Source organism: Carcharhinus amblyrhynchos, chromosome 7 (genome assembly GCF_965287045.1).
Source record: "Carcharhinus amblyrhynchos chromosome 7, sCarAmb.v2.hapA, whole genome shotgun sequence".
NCBI classification, from domain to species: Eukaryota; Metazoa; Chordata; class Chondrichthyes; order Carcharhiniformes; family Carcharhinidae; genus Carcharhinus; species Carcharhinus amblyrhynchos.
Window position 1 is genome coordinate 94,049,327 of NC_137330.1, and position 23,197 is coordinate 94,072,523.

The window sequence follows — 23,197 nt, forward strand, 5'->3', positions numbered from 1 at the left end:
TCTTCTTCTTGCCATCTCTTTCACTTTCCACTGGGGGCCGTAACAGAGCTCCATGGTATGAGGTAGCCAAAGCCAGCTGATCTGAGTGGCCCTTTTTAATCAATGCAGAAATATACTGTGCACTAATATTTTCTGACTGTAAACAGTGCTGATGTACTTGGAATATCAGTAGGGGTCGCTAGAAAGCAACAAGATGAAATTTCTCTTGTTTGTTTCCTTGTATCTCTTTTCTATTTCTTAATCACTCTCCTTCAACCCAGTAATGCTGGGATTAATTTTGGCATCACTATTGCCACCCATCTTAAATTGGCTTTTTAACTGGCCAGTACCAATTTTTATTTAGCTAGATTTTTTTACTCTCCTCCAACATTGTTTGATGGGAGAGTATTTTAGGGACCTCACATTCATTTTGCATTCGATGCCAGACGTATTCTTGTTGGCATGTCATGTCGGATGTGCTGAATCTCAGCAGTGTTGTCATAGAGATACAGTTGGAGTCCCTTTAGTGAAAAGGCAGCATGACTATGAAAGCAGTTTTTTGCGAAGATTTGATTTTGCTTATGTAAGTGCATTTGTTTTTACCAGAGCTGAAGTACGCTCAGTTTATGTTTTTGCTGCTTTTTATGAAATCCAGCCTTGGTTTACCACACCCCATGTTCTTCAATAATTAAAATTCTGCCATTTTACAAGTTTTCTCATAGCGTTGCACATCCAGTGAATACTGTCGAAGTATCGCATCAGCAGCGTGCTGCAGCACCTTCAGTGTCTGGTAAGATGTCTCAAAACAGTGTCTGGTAAAATGAGGAGCTCGATATTTTTATTTTGCTTGGGATGCATTTTAGCATTAAGAATGAGGCTGCTAAATATTGTTGAAGCTTCCCCTTCCAGACACTGAAGTATTAATTCTCACTCTTTTGCTTCCTATATTTTTTCCAGTTTGCAACTTCACACTGGACTTTTACAAGTTGAACACTTTTTACAGAAATATGTTGACTAAACATCAAATTATATTGTTTTCTTTAACATATTTAACAGGAAATTAGCTGAGAATATGTCAGAAATTCTGGCATTGTCTGTCACTTATAACTGTAAATTTTTTTCAGTTGATGCCAGGTTTTTTGCTTAGCTCTTAATTTTTGAGTTTGCACAGTGTTTCAACTTATATGGATAACAATTTGGGTTTGTGTTAATGTGGATATTTGAATGATCTGTTGTCCCTGTTTTAATGAAGTCTTTGTCTTAATCTGATCAAGTTTCAGTTTAATCATGCCTTCATTATTCTTTGCAGCTAACGGGAAATCTAGTTCCAGGCAAGCAGCAAACCGTGGTGGTCGCCGATGGGGATCCCGTACCCAGAGCCTAAACAAAGAAACTGTTCACAAAGAGGTGGACTTGGTGACTAAGCGCATGTTATCTGCGAGGCTGCTGAAAATTAATGAACTACGAAATGAGGTTACTGAATTACAGGCTAAACTGGACGATTTGCAGAAGGAAAATAAAATTCTAAAGCGACTCCAGTACAGACAAGAGAGAGCCCTCAATAAGTTTGAGGACACAGAAAATGAGATCGCGATGCTCATATCCCGTCACAATGATGAGGTTAGGGTACTTCGAGAACGACTTCGGAAATCACAGGAGAAAGAAAGAACAGTTGAAAAACGATTGAAAGACACAGAGGAGGAACTTTATCGTACCAGAAGCTCTCTGCAGAAATTAAAGAAACTTTCAGAGGACAAACATCTGGTGGAACGAGATGAACTGGCACAGAAACTTGCCAAAGCTGAAGTCAAAATGGAAGAGAGTGAAAGAAAATTGAAGGTAATGCTTTTGTAAGACTGTTACGTTTGTCTTTTCTGCTCCTCATCTTAGACTTAGAATGACTTAGAATCTCTGTGTACAGAAAGAGGCCATTCAGCCCATTGAGTCTGCACTGACCACAATCCCACCCAGGCCCTACCCCCATATCCCTACATATTTACCCACTAATCCTCTAACTAATGCATCTCAGGACACTAAGGGCAATTTTTAGCATGGCCAATCAACCTAACCCGCACATCTTTGGACTGTGGGAGGAAACCAGAGTACCCAGAGGAAACCCACGCAGACATGAGGAGAATGTGCAGATTCCACACAGACAGTGACCCAAGCCAGGAATTGAACCTGGAGCTGTGAAGCAGCACTGCTAACCACTGTGCTACCGTGACGTCCTCATCTGACACATTTTGGGGTAGTGGGCCAATATGAATTTTTCCATTTGTTGGGAGGTGAATCTGGATGCTTAGCATGTATCGGCACAGGGTTGAAGGGCCTGTTCCTGTGCTGTACTCTGTCCTTTGTATGTATATAAAGCCTGATGTCATACAGGGATTTATTGATGCTGTGTATGTAGAGAAAAGAATAACAAAGTGTTTAGCAACTTTTTCCCTCATCTTCTGGATCACATCTGAACAATGCTTTGAACAGTCACAAGTAAAATTGACCTAATATTTTTATTGGTTCTAATGTTTAAAAACTCCTAACAGGACTTGTGGTTATGTTAGTGATGTAATTAAGGCTTGATTCAATGAAGACAATAGCTATGCCTAGATTGTCAAAAGCCCAGATGCAGTTTGTGTATTAATTTATTTGATTTTTTCACATTACTGGCTAGGCCAGCATTTATTGCTCTTGAGAAGGTGGGAACAAATTATTCGTAGGAAAGCTGAGTCATTCCTTCCGTCAATCCCAGTAGTCACCACTAACAAAAGTACCTATCCTGATTAAGAACTGAAACATTTATTCTGTATTTGACAATGAATATTAATTAGGCAATGAGGTGAAAAACCCAGGGCAAGGTTTTTTTTTTGAAATCGGGAAAAGCAGCATTTAACCTATCAACAGCAATGGCAGCTTTTTTATGCCATATAGTGCAGCACTTAATGTGGCAAAAATTTTCATGCACCAATTCCATATCATATTATTGGTGGGCGATTTCTGATTTGCCTTCACCTCAGCACCTTAATGATCATGGCGCCACATTTAAAAACTGTCCCTGCACACAGCTAGTGTACTTGTGGCTACTAAAGCTGAAGAAACATACTGCCGTGAAATTCATCCACACCGCTGTAGGCTGCCTGCTAGACATGATGTGGAGCACCATCACAATGTGGCATACCTGTGCTCTGGGTAAAGACCTGTCAATCTGCCAGCAAGATCACCAATCCAACGTGGGAAGTGGTGGCAGCAGTGGTTAGTGCTAATGTCTTCATGGTTCTGCTCCTGCCTTTGGTGAGCCAAGCTGCTCTGTTGTGGGGTGGGGATGCACATGTCAATGTGGACCTCGGCACACAGCCAGGGATTAGGAGGCCTTTCCTAATGGAAGTCAGTGCACTGTGGGTTAAATGCGGGGCTCACGCTGGAGTCATCACTTGGCCTCCTCTCCAGTGTGATTCAAGTACCCGCAGAGTCAAACATGATGTCCCCTGAGTCAAACCCTGGTAACCCTCTCCAGGAGCACTTTTCTCATCCCTGAGCTCCCATTGGAGAGCTGTTCAACAGGTGCATGACTTTTGAAGCTTGCTGTGCTTTGTACCGTTCTGACATCACGTCGTAGTAGATTGATTTTTCTGGCAGGAGAAGTGGAGGTAGAATCCGGGAATGATATTATTCAAATGATGTTTCAGATGTTCAATAGTGGGAAATGTGGCTCACCGCTGAATGGGGAGGGAACAATTGCCGCAATCTTTCATGCCAACGTAAAAGGTAACTGTGTACTTTGAGATATTCCTGCTCCTGTCATCAAACCGACCCAATGCGAATGGGAGCAGAAAATCCATGTCCCAGTATCACTTCAATTCAAATTACATGATATTCATTTTGGTCAAATTTGCTTAGTGCAATGTCACTCATTGTATTCTTGTGATCCAGTCTACTAGAACCACTGTTTGCAAAAGAATAAATTGACAGGATTGCGATTCAAGAATGCCTGCAATGAGATGGTAATTCCTGTGAAATGAGACAGAAAATGCTGGGAATAGCCGACAAGTCAGGCAGTATCTGTGGAGAGAGAAGCAAAGTTAAGATTTCAGATCAATCTCCTTTTGTCTGGAAGATATTACAGATTTAATACGTTTTAGGCAAATGCAGGGGCAAGTAAGTTAGAGGTGCAGGGGAGAGGACAAATTCAAGGGAAGACCTATATTCATGTGGAAGGCAGCAGGGCTTAGCTGACAAAAGGGATTGTCCTCACCGCCTAGTTTGAAGTTTATTTATCTGCATGATGAGCAGGCTTACATTAACACTGGAGTGAAATTATTGTAACAGTCCTCTAGTTGCCACACTTCGGTGCTTGTTCAGGTATACTGAGGGAGAATTTAGCATGGCCAATGTACCTAACCAGCACATCTTTTGAACTGTGGGAGGAAATTGGAGCAGCTGGAGGAAACTCACACAGACACAGTGAGAATGTGCAGACTCCACATAGACAGTACCCAATCTGTGAGGCAGCAGTGGTAAACACTGTGCCACCCCAGCCACTATATTCAATGAATCATTTTATGCCAATTCTGGGATAATGCCAATTTTCTTCTGTTCAGCTTCAGCAATCCAAGGCTTTTTTATTAATCTATCCATGGTACATTGGCCAGCACCACCCACAATACACAATCCCATAGTATCTTTCTTTGTATGCACAGGTGATGCAATCCATGTGTTTTCATCACCTGGATCATTGCTTTGCTGAACATCTCTATTCAGTTCACAAGCATGAATCGCCCCTGCATTCTTTCCCAGCAGGCCTTTCTTTTATTCTTGACTTAAAACCTCTGAGGCGTTCCAGTTTTGGCAAAAGGTTATCAACTCCTTTCTCTCCACTTACGCTTCCTGACCCTCTCCCCTGCCATGACTCTCTCACACCACTACATATCCTTCTCTTCGCCTGCATCTTCCTTCCCCTATGCACTTCTACTTGCAGTTACTGCCCAACCCCCTCTATCTCACCCCACCCCCATTCTTTCTCATCTCTTGTTCTCCCCCTCTCTCTTTCAGTTTACTCTGTCCCTCTCTTTCTTTCAAATATTTGTCCTTATTCCCAGCAAGTTGTCAAGATGATTAGTAAGGCCAATCAATGACCTGACCCTGATGGGGGAAGTTATGGTTCACAGCTGTAGCCAGTGGTGTTCAATTTGAGCAGGAAATTAAATGTTGCAGCCTATTTTCATCAGCAAAAATTAAACTATTTTTTAAAAAAATCCTCAGTTCAAAATCTCCTCAGTTGCCTCCTTGGAAATGTCCCCAATATCCTCAGTTTGGAGGATGGTGTTAGATAAATATTGATCCTGAGCAAATTATCCAAATGTAACTTAAGTTATTTTTATTTTTTGTGAATCCTAACATAGTAATTGTTTTCTGATTTAGAATAGAAACTTCTGATCCCTTAAATGCAAGAATTTCATCCTCAGGATTTAGTTGTAAACTAAATCCTGAGGATGAAATTCTGTCCATAAAGCAGCAATCTCTTCCTGCTCCTTACTTGGAATTAGACCTGTTTCCCAGATTCCCAAAGGAAATTATTTTTCCTGCTGAGCAACAGAAGCCCTGAGCTCTCATAATTCTGAGTTGACCTTTGTTCAAAGGCAATTTCTTCAATATCGGATAGTTGTACAATCAGCTGAATCTGTGGGTGAAATCTTTTTCTAATGGATTACAGGAAGGCCTTGGGCTTCCCAGCTGGAAGCCCAGCACAAATTCTTCAAACTTCTGCATGCTCATAGCATCAACTGTGGTAAATTTGTGGAACATCTGATAATAATTAGAATTATGTTCTGCCCCAAATGAAACCTGTACCTTGAGTGCAACGAGGCAGGTTTAAGAATGATTTATATTGAAGGGCATGGTAAAGTTGAAGACAATATGAAACATCTAGTTAATTTTCTTAAATTTATCTCTCAAATTAAGGAGCTGGAGAAAAACTTGGGGTTGACTAACAACAGCTTCCTTAGGCAAGTGGCCTCTGAGCGGAAGAAGGTGCAGGTGGCTCAGGAAAACATCCAAAATCTCCAGGAGACAATCCAGCATCTTAATCATAAACTAAAGGTACTTTGCATTATAAAGGCTTTGTTAAATGGAAGAATTCTTTTCTCACCAGTTGGCAACAATGTATAATGGGCATTATTTGAATAAGTAAAAGTTGTATTGGTGTGTAGTTAATATGCTGGAAAACCTTAATTTATTCACTGAAATTGTTAGCTACCCAATCAGAATAAATTTAATATATTGTTAAAATATATAGACAAATTAAGTTTAGTCTAATGAAAATTTTGCACTGAAAGGCAACCATGCTTCAAATTAATTTTCATAATGTAGTAGCGTTTGGAGAAGAAATGCGATTATAATTCATTCACTCTAGTGAATTTGTTTTTGCTAATTGCCATTTGAACTTTTAATTATTATATGCAAATATTTCTGATCAAGATATACTGTAGGCCTTTGTAACATTACTGTAATCTCAGGCCAGGTGAAAGCTGAAAACACAATACAGTCTCCACAGTACAGGAGAAGGCCATTTGACCCATTGAGTCTGTACTGACAATAATTCCACCCAGGCCCATCTCTGTAACCCCATCTATTTATCCTGCTAATCCCCTGGTATTAAGGGGCAATTTAGCATGACCAATCAACCTAACCCACACATCTTCGGAGTGTGGGAGCAACTGGAGGAAACCCATGCAGACACAGGGAGAACGTGCAAACTTCACACAGTCACCCAAGGCTCAAATCGAACCCAGGTGCTGTGAGGCAGCAGTTCTGACTACTATGCCACTGTGCTGCCTCGATGAATGTGGACATTTTAAAAAGTCCATTGGCAGTTATATATCCAGATACTTACAACTCCCAGTAATTTTAAATGAGTTTTAATGGAATGGATAAGACATGAAGTATGTATTGATTTTCTTTGAGAACTTCTATTTCCCTCAAAGCTCTCTTTTGATTTCACTGTGTTTAGTACTCTTCATTTCAAACATTGTATTACATACATCTCTGACGAGAGAAAGTGATTGCTGAAGAAAATGTATGGAAAAGCTAACACATAGAAAGATAACTGTAGCCTGGACTGATCTAATTACTTAAAGGCGATTTACTTTTAATATTAAAGCTAAGCTCTCCAGTAGCTCAATTAGTAAACGGACTGCTCTGTGTGAAATTTAGTTGTACATCCGAAGAAAACTAGGCTTGATTGCAAACTGTTCTAAATTAGCTGATCTTAGTCAAGGTGCCTGCAGCAATGTAATTGTCAGGCTAGCGAAAAGTATATGTTATTTGTGTTTGGCTGTTTCTTCTAAAATGTAACTTTATTCATTTTTATTCAAAGGGGAAGGAAAAGGAGCTAGATATAAAGAATATTTATGCCAACCGCATACTCAAAGCATCACCAAAGAAAGATACTGAAAGCATACCTAAGAAAAAAGGTATTTTTTTCCTTGTTGCTAAAATTCCTGTTGAGGGCGATATTAAATTGAATATGAAAGTTGTATGCATTATATAAAAGGTAACCTTTCATATACAGTTTTAAGTAATCCTAATGCTGTTTTGTTCATTTGGACATGGGCAGCAAATAAAAAGGAATATTTTTGTCAGTCATCCATTTTGAGAAATTTAGTATATTTATATAATCTTAAAATCAGAGCACTGCATCTTTTTTTAAAAGATTTATTGTGTATTATCTTGTAACTTTATTCATTGGAATTGGGACTAAATGCTGCTGTATAAAGGCTAACTTCAATAACAAACTGATCTTAAAAACAAAAAAAAACCTTAATAAACATTTCAAAAAAAGTTGTCAACAAAAAACCTGAAAAACGACCCTGATTGCAGACCTTTGACCAAGGCCATTGCTTTAAGCTAACTTAAAAAGCTAAGTTTCTTTGGTCACATTAATTAAGAACAATCGACAATGATTTGTTCAGGGAAGGATATATTTGACTTTTTGAGGAGGTAACAATTAAGAATCATCGTGGGTGACGTGTTTGATGTCGCCTCCATGAATTTTAGCAAGACTATTTATGGGAATGTTAGTTGTGAGGAGGCCGTGGAGAAACTACAGCCGACTCAAGAACAGCTTCTTCCTTGCTGCCTTCGGACTTTTGAATGGACCTATCTTGCATTAAGCTGATCTTTCTGTATACCCTAGCTATAGCTGTAACACTACGTTCTGCACTCTCTCGTTTCCATCTCTGTGAATTTTATGCTTTGTCTGTATAGCGTGCAAGAAATAATATTTTTCAAATAATAAATCAAATCAAAGATAGGTTAAGTGACTAAATAGCTAAATGGGAGATGGATCATAAAGTGGGGGAGAGTAAGGTTATTCACTTTGAATAGAAAAGCAAAATGTGTTTCAGAAGGCATGAAACTTGTAAATTTTGGAGTTCAGAAGAACTTGGGCGTGCTCTTACAAGGAATTCAAATTTATCATACAGTTACAGCAAGAAATTAGCAAAGCATATGGCATGTTGACCTTTATTGCAAGGGGATTGGATAAGTAAGTTTTGCTACAATTATAAAGGAGTTTGGTGAATCCACACTGTGCAGTTTTGGTCTCCATATTTGAGGAAGGATTGGAAGGTTCACTAGATTGGTCCCTGAGATGAGTGGATTATCCAATGATGAGAGCTTCAGTAAGTTGGGCCTGTCTTCTCTAGCGTTTAGAAGAATGAGAACTGATCCCAGTGAAACATACAATATTGAAAGGGTTGGACAGGATAGATATTGAGAAGTTGTTTCTACTGTTTGAGGAATCTAAAACAAAGGGGCACAATCTCAGGGTGATGCTCAATCATTCAAGACTGAGATGATTCACTCAGAGCAGTGAATCTTTGGAATTCTCTATGCCCAGAGAGTTGTGGATGTTGCATCGTTGATAATATTTATGGCTGGGATAGGTTGATTTTTGGTGTGTCAGCAGAACAGGCAGGAAAGTGGAATTAAAGTCTAAGATCAGCAATGAACGTTGTGTGCATTTTCTAAAAGATAATCTTTCATATACAGTTTTAAGTAATCCTAACACTGTTTTGTTCATTTAGACATGAGCAGCAAATAAAAAAGGAATATTTTTGTCAGTCATCGTTGAATGGTGGAACTAACTCGATGGACCTTGTGGTCTACTACTATTTCTTGTGCTCTATTGTTTTGATAAGGTCTTCCATAGCAAACTGGTCAGAAAGGTAAGAGTCCATGGGGACCAAGAGGAAATGGCAAGTTGGAATCAAAATCAGCTCCGTGGCAGGAAGCAGAGGATAGTGGTCGCAGGTATTTTTATGACTGGAAAACTGTTTTCAGAACTCTGCACAAGGCCCCTTGTTTTTTCTGGTAATCTCAATGATTTGGACTTGAATGTAGGGGACATGATTAAGAACGTTGTGGCAAAAGTTGTAAAAAAAACTGCCCGAATGATTGACAGTGATAAGGAAAGTTGTAGATTGCAAGGAGATATCAATGGACTGGTCAGGTGGGTGGAAAAGTGGCAAATGGAATTCAATTTGGTAAGTGAGAGGTATTGCACTGGAAGAAGTATAACAAAGCAAGGAATATCTAATAAAGGGGAGGTATTGGTGTAGTGGCATTGTCACTGAACTAATAATCCAAAGATCAGGATAATGCTGTGGGGTCCTGCATTTGAATCCCCCCCCCCCCCCCATGGTGGGTAGTGAAATTTGAATTCAGTACAAAATTGGAAATTAAAATTCCAATGATGATCTTGAAACCATAATCAAGCACCCATCTGGTTCACTAATGTCCTTTAGGAAAGGGAATCTACCATCCTTATCTGGTCTGGCCTAGATGTGATTCCAGATCCACAACAATGTTAACTCTTAAATGCTCTGAATAAATGCGCACAACCCATGAACGAATATTAAAAAAATGATAGGATAATAAAACAGGGAGGTGTTGAAGTGCATGTTTCTAGATCCCTGAAGTTAGCATGACAGGTGAATAAGTATTAGTTTGGCCACAACCAGATTACTATGTCCAGATTTAACCACCATATTACACTTGAAGTGCGGCAATCTACAAGGCTGCAGACCAAGAGCTAGAAAGTGGAATAGTCAGCACAGACATGATAGGTAAAGTCATATGAATTTCAGCACTTCAATATTTTGCATTTGTTTATCTGTAAAATCAAAAATCTAATGCATAGAATGCATAATGGCCTCAATATGATGTATGAAAATAAATAATTACTATGAAAGTTCAGTGGGACATGAAATGTTATGGTGTGTTGTGGATCAGAGTGGGCATTACTGTCAAGTGTGTTATATAGTAGGGTAGAAGTAACCTACGAGAGGTATTTGCAGCTCGTGGTGAATTGGAGAGGGGAAAATGTGGCAGCAGTGCTGATTAGACAGCAACCAACAAGGAGGGGTTTGGGGGTTGAGATTGTTGGTGGTACTTCAAAGCAGTGGTGGGTAATGAAGGTGTGATGAATGGGGTAGAAATCTTACTCATCAAGAGACTAGGATTGAAATCTTGTTCACTGGGCGAAGTGAGACAATTCATGAAGTGGGGAGATTGAGGGCTGTAAACCTGCTCCCATTTGAACAAAGAATAAAACAGCACAGGAACAGGCCCTTCGGTCCTCCAAGCCTGCACCAATCATGTGTTCCTAACTAGACCATCCGTTTGTATCCCTCTATTCCCAGTCTGTTCATGTGGCTATCTAAATAAGTCTTAAATAATCTTAGCGTGTCTGTCTCAACCACCTTGCTTGGTAGTGCATTCCAGGCCCCCACCACCCTCTGTAAAAATAAAATGTCTCCTGCATATCTGTATTGAACCTTGCCCCCCTTACCTTGAACTTGTGACCCCTTGTGTTTGTCATTTCTGACCTGGGAAAAAGCTTCCAACTGTTAACCCTATCTATGCCCTTCATAATTTTATAAACTTCTATTAGGTCGCTCCTCAACCTCCGTCTTTCCAGGGAGAACAACCCTAGTTTACTCAATCTCACCTCATAGCTAATACCCTCCACACCAGGCAACATCTTGGTAAACCTTTTCTGTACTCTCTCCAAAGCTTCCATGTCCTTCTGGTAATGTGGTGACCAGAACTGGATGCAGTATTCAAAATGTGGCCTAACCAACGTTCTACATAACTGCAACATCATATGCCAACTTTTATACTCTATGCCCCATCCAATAAAGGCAAGCATGCCGTATGCCGCCTTCACCACCTTTTCCACCTATGCTGCCACCTTTAAGGATCTGTAGACTTGCACACCCAGATCCCCCTGTGTGTCTATACTCCTGATAGTTCTGCCAGTTATTGTATAGCTCCCCCCTGCATTAGATCTACTAAAATGCATCACTTCGTATTTATCTGGATTAAATTCCATCTGCCATTTCTCCACCCAATTTTTCAGCCTATCTATATCCTGCTGTAATCTTTGACAGTGTTCATCACTATCTGTGACTCAGCAATCTTTATGTTGTCTGCAGACTTACTAATCAGACCAGCTACATCATCTTCCAAATCATTTATATATATCACAAACAGCAGATGTCCCAGTACAGAGCCCTGCAGAACACCACTAACAGACCTCCAATGAGAAAAAAACCCCTCCACTGCTACTCTCCGTCTTCTGTGGCCAAGCCAGTTCTGTGCCCATCTGGCTAGTTCACCTTTGATCTCGTGAAATTTAACCTTTTGCCTGCCATGAGGGACTTTGTCAAATGCTTTACTAAAATCCATGTAGACGACATCCACGGCCCTTCGCTCCCATCAATCATTTTTGTTACCTCCGCAACAAACTCAACCAAATTTGTGAGGTATGACCTCCCTCTTACAAAACCATGTTGTCTATCACTAATGAGACTATTCAGTTCTAAATGTGTATAGATCCTATCTCTAAGAATCTTCTCCAACAATTTCCCTACCACGGACGTCAAGCTCACTGGCCTATAATTACCCAGGTAATCCTTGCTACCCTTCATAAATAATGGGACCATATTTGCAATCCTCCAGGACCTTACCTGTGTCAAATGAAAAGATTTCTATTAGAGGCCCGGTAATTTCATCTCTTGTCTCTCAGTACTAGGACAGATGCCATATGGCTCTGGTGATTTGTCTACCTTAATGCTTCCTATAACACCTAACACGTCCTCCCTTGTAATTGCGATTCGTTCTAATGGATCTACATATCCCTCTGAGATACTACCAATCAACGTGTCCCTCTCCTTTGTGAATACTGATACAAAGTATTTATTTAGGATCTCAGCTACTTCCTTGGGTTCTAAGCATAATTCCCCTCCTTTGTTCTTGAAAAGTCTGTCTCTTTCTCTGACAACCCTCTTGTTCCTAACATGTGTATAAAATGCCTTGGGAGTCTCTTTAATCCTGACTGCCAAGGACATTTTTTGGCCCCTTTTTGCCCTTCTAACTCCCTGCTTGAGTTCTTTTCTACTTTCTCTGTATTCCTCCAGTGCTTCATCTGTTTTTAGCTGCCTGGACCTTATGTATGCCTCTTTATTCTCTTTGATTAGACCCACAATTTCTCTGGTTATCCACGGCTCTCAAATCCTACCTTTTCTGTCCTTTTTATACACATGTCTGTCCTACACTCCTATCAACTGCTCCTTAAAAGACTACCAGAAGCCAGATGTGGATTTACCCTTGAACAGCCTTTCCCAAACAGCCACCTAATCTGGCTGTAGTTAGCCTTCTCCCAACTCAGCACCTTACCCATAGGGCAACATTCATCCTTTTCCATGACTATCCGAAAGTTTACAGAATTGTGGTCACTGTTCGCCACGTGTTACCCCAATGAAACTTTGACCTGACCGAACTCATTCCCCGGTACTAGGTCCAGTATAGCCTCCTCTCTAGTTGGACTATCAACATATTGTTCCAAACAACTTTCCTGGACACACTTTGCAAATTCATCTCCATCCAGATCCCAGCCCTAAGCGATTTCCAGTCTATACAAGGGAAATTAAAGTCTCCCACTACAACAGCCCTACTTTTTCTACGCCTGTCCAGAATCTCCTTCCCATGGGCTGTTGGAAGGCCTGTAGTATGAGAGGAGTTGAAGGTTTGTTTTTGCTCACTGATGGTGTAGAACTTGAAAAAAAATTTTAACGTGGAGAGGGGAATTGAAACCTGGAGGTTTTCCTCAATGGAGGGAACTAGGAGATGTAGATGTACTGAATTTACACACTGGGTGATTTTTTTTTTATTCTTTCATTAATGTGGGGACCATTGGCTAAGCCAGCATTTATTGCCAATCCTTAATTATCCTTGAGAAGGCGTTGATTAGCTGCTGCCTTGAATCACTGCAATCCATGTAAAGTAGGTACATCCATGATGCTGTTAGAAAGGGAGTTGCAGCATTTTGATCCAGCAATAGTGAGGGACTGATGATATAGTTCAAAGTCAGGATGTTGTGTGGCTTGGAGGGAAACTTGCAAGTGGTAGTGTTCCCATGCATTGCTGCCCTTATCTGTAGAGGTTGCAGGTTTGGAATGTGGTGTTGAAGGAGCCTTGTGTACATGTAAATATTTTGTTTGGAAGACATATTAGGTAGATAAAATTGTCTATTGTTGTTTCTAGGCCCAGACTCGGCGCTGTTATGATTAGTGCATTTCTGCATATATGCTGATGTGACAGATTTTTAAAATTCTTTCACGGTATGTGGATATTGCTGCATAGGCCAGCATTTATTGCCCATCTATGTTGCCCTACAGAAGGTGGTGACGAGCTGCAGCCTTGAACTGCAGAAGTCCCTGGGGTGTAGGTACACCCACAGTGTTGTTAGGAAGGGATTTCCAGAATTTTGACCAACAGCGATATTTCGGAGTGAATGGTGAGTGACTTGGAGGGAATCCTCCAGGTGGTGGAGTTCTTAGATATCTGCTGCTTTTGTCCTCCTAGGTGGTAGTGGTCGTGGGTTTGGAAAATGCTGCCTTTGGAACATTAGTGAATTCCTGTAGTGCATCTTATAGATGGTTCACATGACTGCCACTGTTCATCAGTGGTAAAGGGAGTGAATATTTGAGCAGGGAATAGCAATCTAGCTGACTGCTTTGTCTTGGATGGTGTCAAGCTTCTTGAGAGTTATTGGAGCTGCGCTCATCCAGGCCAGCGGAGAGTATACTATTACATTCCTGACTTGGGCTTGTAGATAGCAGACAGGCTTGGGGAGTCAGGAGGTGAGTTACCTGCTGCAGGATCTCTTGTCTTTGATTTTCACTGGTAGCCACCGTATTTATATGGCTGCTGCAGTTTTGTTTTTCGTTAATAGCAACCCACAGGATGTTGACAGTGAGGGATTCAGCAATGTTAATGCCTTTGAATGTCAAGGAGAAATGGTTACATCAGCTCTTGTTGGAGATGGTCATTGCTGATTCTCGTGTGGCACAAATATTAATTGCCAGTTGTCAGCCCAAGCCTGAATAATGTCCAGTTCTAGCTGCACACGGACAGCTTCAGTATCAGAGGAGTCGCAAATGGTCCTGAACATTATGCAGCCATCAGTGAACATCCCACTTCTGACTTTTTTTATGGAAGGAAGGTCACTGATAAAGCAGCTGAAGATGATTGGGCAAAGGACACTAACCTGAGGATGTCCTGGACCTCAGATGATTGAACTCCAATCACCACAACCAACTTCCTTTGTGCCAGGTATGACTCCAACTAATGGAGGCTCCCCCCCCCCCCCCTCCCCGATTCCCAATGACTCCAATTTTGCTAGGGCCCCTTGATGTCACACTCAGTCAAATGCTGCCTTGATGACCAGGGCAGTCACTGTCACCTCACCTCTGGCATTCAAGTCTTTTGTCCATGTTTGAACCAAGGCTGTAACAAGGTCAGGAGCTGAGTGACCCTGGCAGAACCAAACAGATCATTTGTGAGCAGGTTATTGCTGAGTAAGTGCTGCTTGATAGCTGTGTTGATATCCCCTTCTATCACTTTACTGATGGTCGAGAGTAGACTGACAAGGTGGTAAATGGCTGGATTGAATTTGTCTTTCTTGCTGAATGAAGTAATCACATAAATAATAGTTTAAAGACTTACAATATTATAACTTCATTGAAATAGCTATAAGAATATATTAATGCACAAAAGACTACTGCACGTATGGGACATCTTAATGGCTTGTTTTCTTGTTGCTTTCTGTGTATGATAGTTTCCCTCCTGTTGTGTGTGTAACCTTTAAATATGAAGTTAACTGCTAACAGTACCAGCTTACAATGAGGCAGAATTGTCCTATTTAATGGCCAAAAGCTAAGCAATTCTCTGCAAGCTTCAAATTAATTAAGTAACCAGTTTTTCAGATTTCATTTACTAGTTAAGCATCTTTATAAACCAATGTGTCTGTATCCAAAGTGCAAGGCCATTATGGAGGGAAAACAGTCAACAAAACCAGGCACTTCCTGGATTAAACTGGATTTAAAATATTTTACTCCAACGTGCAATACTGGAAGAGATTGCTTCATATAAATAAATGACAAAAAATTAATCTTGTTTATTACTACTTTTTTTTGTCTATTTTAGCTACAGTGCCCAACACTGTGAAAGAAGTACAGACTGAAGAATACTTCTTGCCTTTAGAACTACCAACTCCACCCCTAGTATTTAGTGCTGAAGAGGAACTAAAAAGTAAAGGAGAAATTTCACAAACGGTATGTTTTTTCGAATGTATACAAAATGGTTGAAGACAATGATGTATTATTCCAACAGGTTGTATTTGATTACAATGCAGATATCCAGGCAGTGAAGGATAGAACACTGGAGATCTTTCTCTCTCTTCACAGTAGAAAATAATTCTGTCTCAAAAACTGCAGTTAATGCTGTGGAACTTGGTGAAATTACTATAACCAGGAAGGAAGGTACTCAGTAAACTGAAGGGTTTAAAAGTAGATAAGTCCCCTGACCTGATGGCCTATTCCCTTGGGTGTTAAAGGAGGGGACAGCAGAGATAATGGATGTATTAGTTATGATATTCCAAAGTTCCTGGATTCCGGAAATGTAGTAAAAAGTCTGACAACACCAGGTTTTAGTCCAACCGATTTATTTGATAGTAAACTCACAAGCTTTCAAGGGGATTCCCTCTTCTTCAGGTGAATGGAGAGTTCTGACCTCAGACAGAGCATATAAAGCACAGACAGTTTAGAGATTACTGATTAGAATGCGAATCTTTACACCTAACTTGCTGTTCAAGTCCTAAAGTGACCGACAATGTGTGTGGAAGGAGCACTGATCACAGGTTAGAGATGTGTATTGTCTCCAGACAGTACAGTAAGTGAGGTTTTGCAAACCCAGGCAAGTCATGGGGGTTACAGATAGTGCGACATGAACCCAAGATCCCTGGTTGAGACCGTCCTCGTGTGCGGAACTTGGCTATCAGTCTCTGCTCAGCGACTCTGCGCTGTCGTGTGTCGTGAAGGCCGCCTTGGAGTACGCTTAGCATCCACGCTACGACAACGGATGAATGAACATCGCTCGACAATCACCAGGCAAGACTGTTCCCTTCCTGTTGGCGAACACTTCAGTGGTCACGGGCATTCAGCCTCTGACCTTCGGGTAAGCGTTCTCCAAGACGGCCTTCGCGACACATGACAGCGCAGAGTCGCTGAGCAGAGACTGATAGCCAAGTTCTGCACACATGAGGACGGTCTCAACAGGGATCTTGGGTTCATGTCACACTACCTGTAACCCCCGTGACTTGCCTGGGTTTGCAAAACCTCACTGCACTGTCTGGAGACAATTCACATCACTTTAACCTGTGATCAGTGCTCCTTCCACACACATTGTCAGCCACTTTAGGACTTGAACAGCAGGTTAGGTGTAAAGATTCGCATTCTAATCAGTAATCTCTAAACTGTCTGTGCTTTATATGCTCTGTCTGAGGCCAGAACTCTCCATTCACCTGAAGAAGAGGGAATCCCCTCGAAAGCTAGTGAGTTTACTGTCAAATAAATCGGTTGGACTAAAACCTGGTGTTGTCAGACTTTTACTGTGTTTACCCCGGTCCAACGCCGGCATATCCACATCATGACTACTTCCGGAAATGTACCAGTGGATTAGAAACGTGCTAATGTGACATCCTTATTCAAAAAGGGAGAGAGGCATAGAGTGGGAAACAATAAACCAACCAGCTTGACCTCCTTGGTGGGATGTTGCTGAAGTCAGTCATTAAGGGGGAGGTGACTGAGCACCTGGAAAAGCAAAGCTCAGTTCACTGGTATCAGCATGGTTTTGTGAAGGACAAGTCTTGTTTGACAAACCTGCTGGATTTCTTTGAGGATGTAACCAGCAAGGTAGATAATGGGATCATATGGATGTGATCTATCTGGACTTCCAGAAGGCATTTGATAAAGTGCCACATCATCTGGACTTCCAGAAGGCATTTGAAAAGGTGCCACACAAGAAACTGGAGTACAAAAGAATAATGCGGGATTTAATTGCGGTATATAAAATACTCAACAGTTGATAAGTAAATGTTAACCAAATGTTTCCCCTTCCTAGAACAGTCTCTAGGACAAGAGGATATAGTTCATAGATCATAGAACCCTAAAGGGCAGAGAAAGGCCCTTCAGCCCATCAAGTCTGCACCGAACATCCAGGCCCCACCCCCAATAGTTGTAAAGTAAAATGGGAGAGGTTCAAGACAGAATCATCGAATCCCTATAGTTCAGAAGGAGGCTACTTGGCTAATCGAGCCTGTACTGACCACAAGCCCATCCCGGCCCTTTTCCCATAACCTTTATTTACCCTGCTAATCCCTCTGGCACTAGGGTCAATTTAGCATGGCCAGTCAGCCTAACCCGCACATCTTTGGACTGTGGGAGCACATGGAGGAAACCCATGTAGACCTGGGGAGAAAGTGCAAACTCTACACAGACAGTGACCTGAGGCTGGATTTGAACCTGGTCCCTGGCGCTGTGAGGCAGCAGTGCTAACCACTGCACCATCGTTTTGCCCTTGGATAAGGAGAAGCTAGTTCTCTGAGGGTTGTCAATCTATGGAACTTAGTGCCTGAGAGTGCACTGGATGTAGAACCAATCAATGGATTCAAGAAAATGATAGATAAATATTTGGTCAAAAGTAGGATAAAGGGCTACAGGGAAAGAGCAGGTATGTAGAGTTAGGATGAGATGGAGATCGGAAATGATCATATAAAATGGTGGAGCAGGTTCGAAAGGCTGAATTGCCTAGTCTTGCTCCTAATTCCTATGTTCCAGTGACCTCATTGCCTATTGATGATAGTCACTAACCATCAACATTTCTTTCATTTTAATCCTATATAAATGAGCACACAAGTTCTCAATTTTTTGCCTCCCATCTAAATGCAATGAAATATCCAATGGACAAACAATTAACTGCTAGAAGCTCTAATTTTCTATATTTTTACTTTCACCACTGAAAGTGGACAGAGGTACTGTTTTATTTGTAAACAATAGATCTCAAAAATGAATGGGTCAATTTTAAGGAAGGTTGTGGTCCGAGGAAGAACTGATCAGATTTTGGCAAAGGCATGGACCTGTATCTGGAACCTGGAGTTTTTTAAAGGATCTAATATTGGGAGATTAGGTCAATTGACTTTATTTTTAAAGAATATTGTAGGATGTGAGAGTTAAAATGTTGTGAGATTTGGAATGTTGTGATATTTGTCACAGCTGTCAAAATGTGAACAGAGTTTTCAGAGCAGGTTGTTGGGTTTGTTTTGGCCTGAAACCACCTCAGTGAGATAGAAGTTCTTAATTAAAATTTTTTTTAATATCTTTGTAGTCACGGAGCTTCAACATCAATCAGGCAGGGAGAAGTTTTGAAGAGTTGTGTAATTGTTGTAATGTTGAGTTAACTGTGTGGTAGGGTGGGCAGCCTGGAAACGTTTGGGAGGCCAGCAACTGGGGAGGATCGGGGGACAGCATTGCTGGGCCACAGGGCTGGCCAGCGATTGGGAGACCGACAGTCCGAGGCTACTCTGCAAGCACCGATCTTGGCACTGACAGACCAGCGCATGCATGGTGGTCTGCTCAGCACTAGCCTTCATGCCTCTCCAGCGGGAATAGGTCCTGCCCCGGATTGTTATTGTGACTCATACTGTGGCACTCTGCAGTACTCAAGAGTGTGGGAGATTCATTTTGAAAATCCCGCTTAAAAAACCAGCTGAAGTTAGTCCAGTTTTAACGCAAATTTGGCACTTAGAATTTTTTTGGGAGAATCTCAGCCAAGTTTCTAGTTATGAGCATCAGATTTGCTTGTTTCCTTTGGACCTTACTGTGTAACGTGTTTTCAGTTCTAATGATTGTGCCAAGTGTTAAGGTAGCCGTGAGAGTTGAGACTCCTGTGCATTGGATAAGTTGCTATCCGTTTTTCAGCGTTTGCCACTTCAGTTCAGTACCATTCTTCTCAAAATGCGACATTGCTGTTCGCCAGACCCTGCAATCAGTTGAGAGATATTCCTGTAAGTTTGATCCACTGTTATAACTCTTTTCCTGTTCATCCTGATGTGCTTGACCTTCCAGTTTGTTACACAAATTGCTATTTAATAATCTTGCATCATCAATGTAAATGCCATGGTCTGAGCAACATAATTGAAAATTGTCCTGCTTTAAATATATACAAAAGATAAATATATACAAAAGATAGCAAGAATTGCAAGAAAAGCACATCCAGGTAACTTAACAGTTGCTTTCAATTTTTCTTCTGTGGCAAGGAGTTCCAAAGACACTTAATCCTCTGTGAGAAGAAATTCCTTCTCATCTCAGTCTTGAATTGATGCCCTTTCGTTCTGAGACTATGCTGTCTGGTCTTAGACTCTCCCATGAGGGGAAACATCCTCTCAGCATTAACCCTGTCAGGCTCCTTAAGAATCCTATATGCTTCAATGACGTCATCTGTCATTCTTCAAAATTCAAATGAGTAGTTGTCCCAGCCAGTTTAATCTTTCCTCGTTCCTCCGTACTGGGGACATCCTAATAAACCTTCTCTGAACTGCTGCCAATGAAGTAATATCTTTCCTTAAATAAGGTGACCAAAATTGCTCACAGTACTTCAGGTGTGGTCTCACCAATACCTTGTACAATTGCAGCAAGACTTTCCCACATTCTACCCCATTTGCCAAGTTTTTGCCTACATGCTTAACCTAAGTATATCTCTTTGTAAACTGTTTGTATCCCTCTCACAACTTGACTTTCCACCTATTTTTGTGTCAGCTGCAAATTTGGCTATAATATATTTGCTTCCTTTCTTCAAGTCATTGACATATTGTAAGCAGTTGCAGTCCTACCTCTTGCCAACCTGGAAAAAACCCCTTATCCCCATTTGCTGTTTTCTGCTAATTCTGTATCCATGCTAATATACTACCTCCGACATGTTGGGCTGTTATCTTATGACTTAACCTTTTTTGAGGTACTTTGCCGAATACCTTCTGGAAGTCCAAAAACGACACATCTACTGGTTCCCCTCTATCCACTCTGGTTGAGATTTCCTCAAAAAACTCAATTAGACGGACATGATTTCCGTTTCATGAAGCCATTCTGACTCTGCTTGATTAGATTCTGATTTTCCAAATGTGCTGCTATTACTTCCTTAATTCCAACGTTTTTCCAACAGGAGATGTTAAGCCAACTCACCTATAGTTACCTGCTTTTCCTTCCCTCCCCTTTTTAAATAGGGTCATCACATTGACAGCTTTCCAATTCTCCAGAACCCAAGGACTCTGAAAAATTCTAAGCAATGCATTCACCATCTCTGTAGCGACTTCTTTTATGATCCTCAAATGCAAGCCATCAGGTCCAGGGGACTTATCTGCTGTTAGCCCATTGGTTTATCTAATACTACTCCAATGATGGTATTTAATTCCTCCCCCATATTCTTTTGTATTAATAGGACGTTGAAACTATATTTCACCATAGAGACTGATGCAAAATATCTGTTTAACTCTTCTCCCCTTTCCTTGTTCCCCATAACTATCTCCCCAGATTCATTTTCTAAGAGGTCTATGTTTACTTTGCCCTCTCTCTTTTTGATGTATTTAAAGAAGCTGTTAATTGTCAGTTTTTATATTCCTACACAGTTTCCCTCAGTTTATTTTCTCTATCTTTTCAGTCCTCCTTTACTGGATTTAGAACTTATTTCATCTTCAGGGCTATCATTGACTTCTACCGCTTAATGTTTTTTCTTTCAACTTAATACTTTCCTTAACTCCTTAATTAAATAAAAGACTTCTGAGTTTATCTTTATCCAGAATTTATCTTTAACCTGCAGCCTAATGAAACTGGTAGTGGACATATCCATCAGAAATTTGGCCCAGACCAAACCAACCCAGCCCTCAGCTCAGCAGTAATTGCAGTCCCTGCAAATTGGTCAGGTCAACATTGTTGAAAGTAGGAATTTATAGCTTATAGTGTTTAATCATATTTGATGTTTGGTCATATTAAAGGTGTTACATCAGTGCGAGTTATTTGTGTTTTTAACCAAGTTATAGTCCTGGTGTTAATGTTTGTCATTGGTTGTTTAGGGAGAAGAATTGTGGATCAAAACATTTCCAGATAGTATTGTGAATAAACTTATTGGTTCCCTTTCTTTGTGTGACATTTTCCTGAGTAGTATTTCAACACTGGATTTTTTTTATCAGCATAATTCTCCTGCTACTTTTTAAACTTTTGCTTATTACATTCCCAACCTACTCAGCTCTGATTTGGTACACTTGTATTTTTAGCCGAATTGTACAGTTGAAGTAGAGGCAGATTTGCTATTTTCAGTTCATTAGATGGCAATCAATTTGTTCAAACTATAGCAAAGGCAATCTATGTTTTTTGGATATGCATAGAACATAAGAACATAAGAACATAAGAAATAGGAGCAGGAGTAGGCCATCTAGCCCTTCGAGCCTGCCCCGCCATTCAATAAGATCATGGCTGATCTGTCGTGGCTCAGTTCCACTTTCCCGCCCTCTCCCCATAACCCTTAATCCCTTCTCTTATCAAAAACCCATCAACCCGCTTCTTAAAAATATTTAGCGAGGCAGCCTCCACCACTTCAACGGGCAGAGAATTCCAGAGATTCACCACCCTTTGAGTGAAGAAGTTCCTCCTCAACTCCGTTCTAAACCGCCTCCCCTTTATCTTGAGGCTGTGCCCCCTAGTCCTACTGTCTTTTTTGAGCGGGAAGAGTCTCTCCACCTCTATCCTATCCATCCCATTCATCATCTTATACGTCTCAATGAGATCTCCCCTCATTCTTCTAAACTCTAACGAGTACAAGCCTAGTTTATTCAGCCTCTCCTCATAGCTCAATCCCCTCAACTCCGGTATCAGCCTAGTAAACCTCCTCTGCACTCCCTCCAGGGCCAAAATATCCTTGCGCAGGTGCGGCGCCCAGAACTGCACACAGTACTCCAGCTGCGGCCTCACCAATGCCCTATACAGCTGCAGCAAGACCTCCCTACTTTTATATTCAATCCCCCTCGCTATGAAGGCCAGCATCCCATTCGCCTTCCTGACCACCTGCTGCACCTGCAAGCTGGGTTTTTGCGATTCATGCACAAGGACCCCGAGGTCCCTCTGCACCGTCGCCTGCTGCAGTTTTTCGCCACGTAAGTAATAGTCCTTCCTACCATTCTTCCTACCAAAGTGGACCACCTCACACTTGCCAACATTAAATTCCATTTGCCATTTCCTGGCCCATTCGCCCAGCCTATCTAGATCCTTCTGCAGACTCTCCACACCCTCCGCACAATTTGCCGTTCCCCCAATCTTGGTGTCATCAGCAAATTTCGACACCCTGCACTCGGTTCCCTCCTCCAGATCATCTATATAAATGGTAAATAGCTGGTAAATATAAATGGTAAATGCATGGCATCATTCATCTTGAAAAATTATTAATGTTAACTTTTTTTATTAATGCTGCCTGCCTCAGTGAATCAATGCAAATCTGCATGCAATGCCACACAAATACCTTCCCCATCATTTCTCATCCATTTAGCCTTTGTTTGGTTCTAGATGTGCAGAAATGTAGCCCAAAATCAAATCTTTCTCATACTTCTCATTTTTTCATTTTGTACCCTCACTGGATAATGAGAAATAGGGATCCCTGCCAAGAAGAAAAACTGAATTTCTCTGTCGAAATTGAGATGATTCTGTTACACCTGTGAATGAGACTGACCTTGTTGAATTTTTTAAAAATGTATTTCTTTCTTTCCACCATGACCAATCTG

General features: G+C 41.1%; 1 protein-coding gene across 4 annotated transcripts in view; it reads left to right on the forward strand.

Moving 5' to 3' along the window:
• The window catches only part of lca5 (lebercilin LCA5), an 86,112-nt gene that overhangs the window by 31,076 nt on the left and 31,839 nt on the right, over positions 1 to 23,197 (forward strand). For all 4 annotated transcript variants that reach the window (XM_080192801.1, XM_080192803.1, XM_080192800.1 and 1 more), the window contains 4 exons: positions 1,289 to 1,818; positions 5,935 to 6,072; positions 7,349 to 7,445; positions 15,526 to 15,653. In XM_080192801.1, coding sequence (XP_080048927.1) covers positions 1,289 to 1,818; positions 5,935 to 6,072; positions 7,349 to 7,445; positions 15,526 to 15,653 — 893 coding nt within the window. The remainder of the gene's footprint in view (positions 1 to 1,288; positions 1,819 to 5,934; positions 6,073 to 7,348; positions 7,446 to 15,525; positions 15,654 to 23,197) is intronic.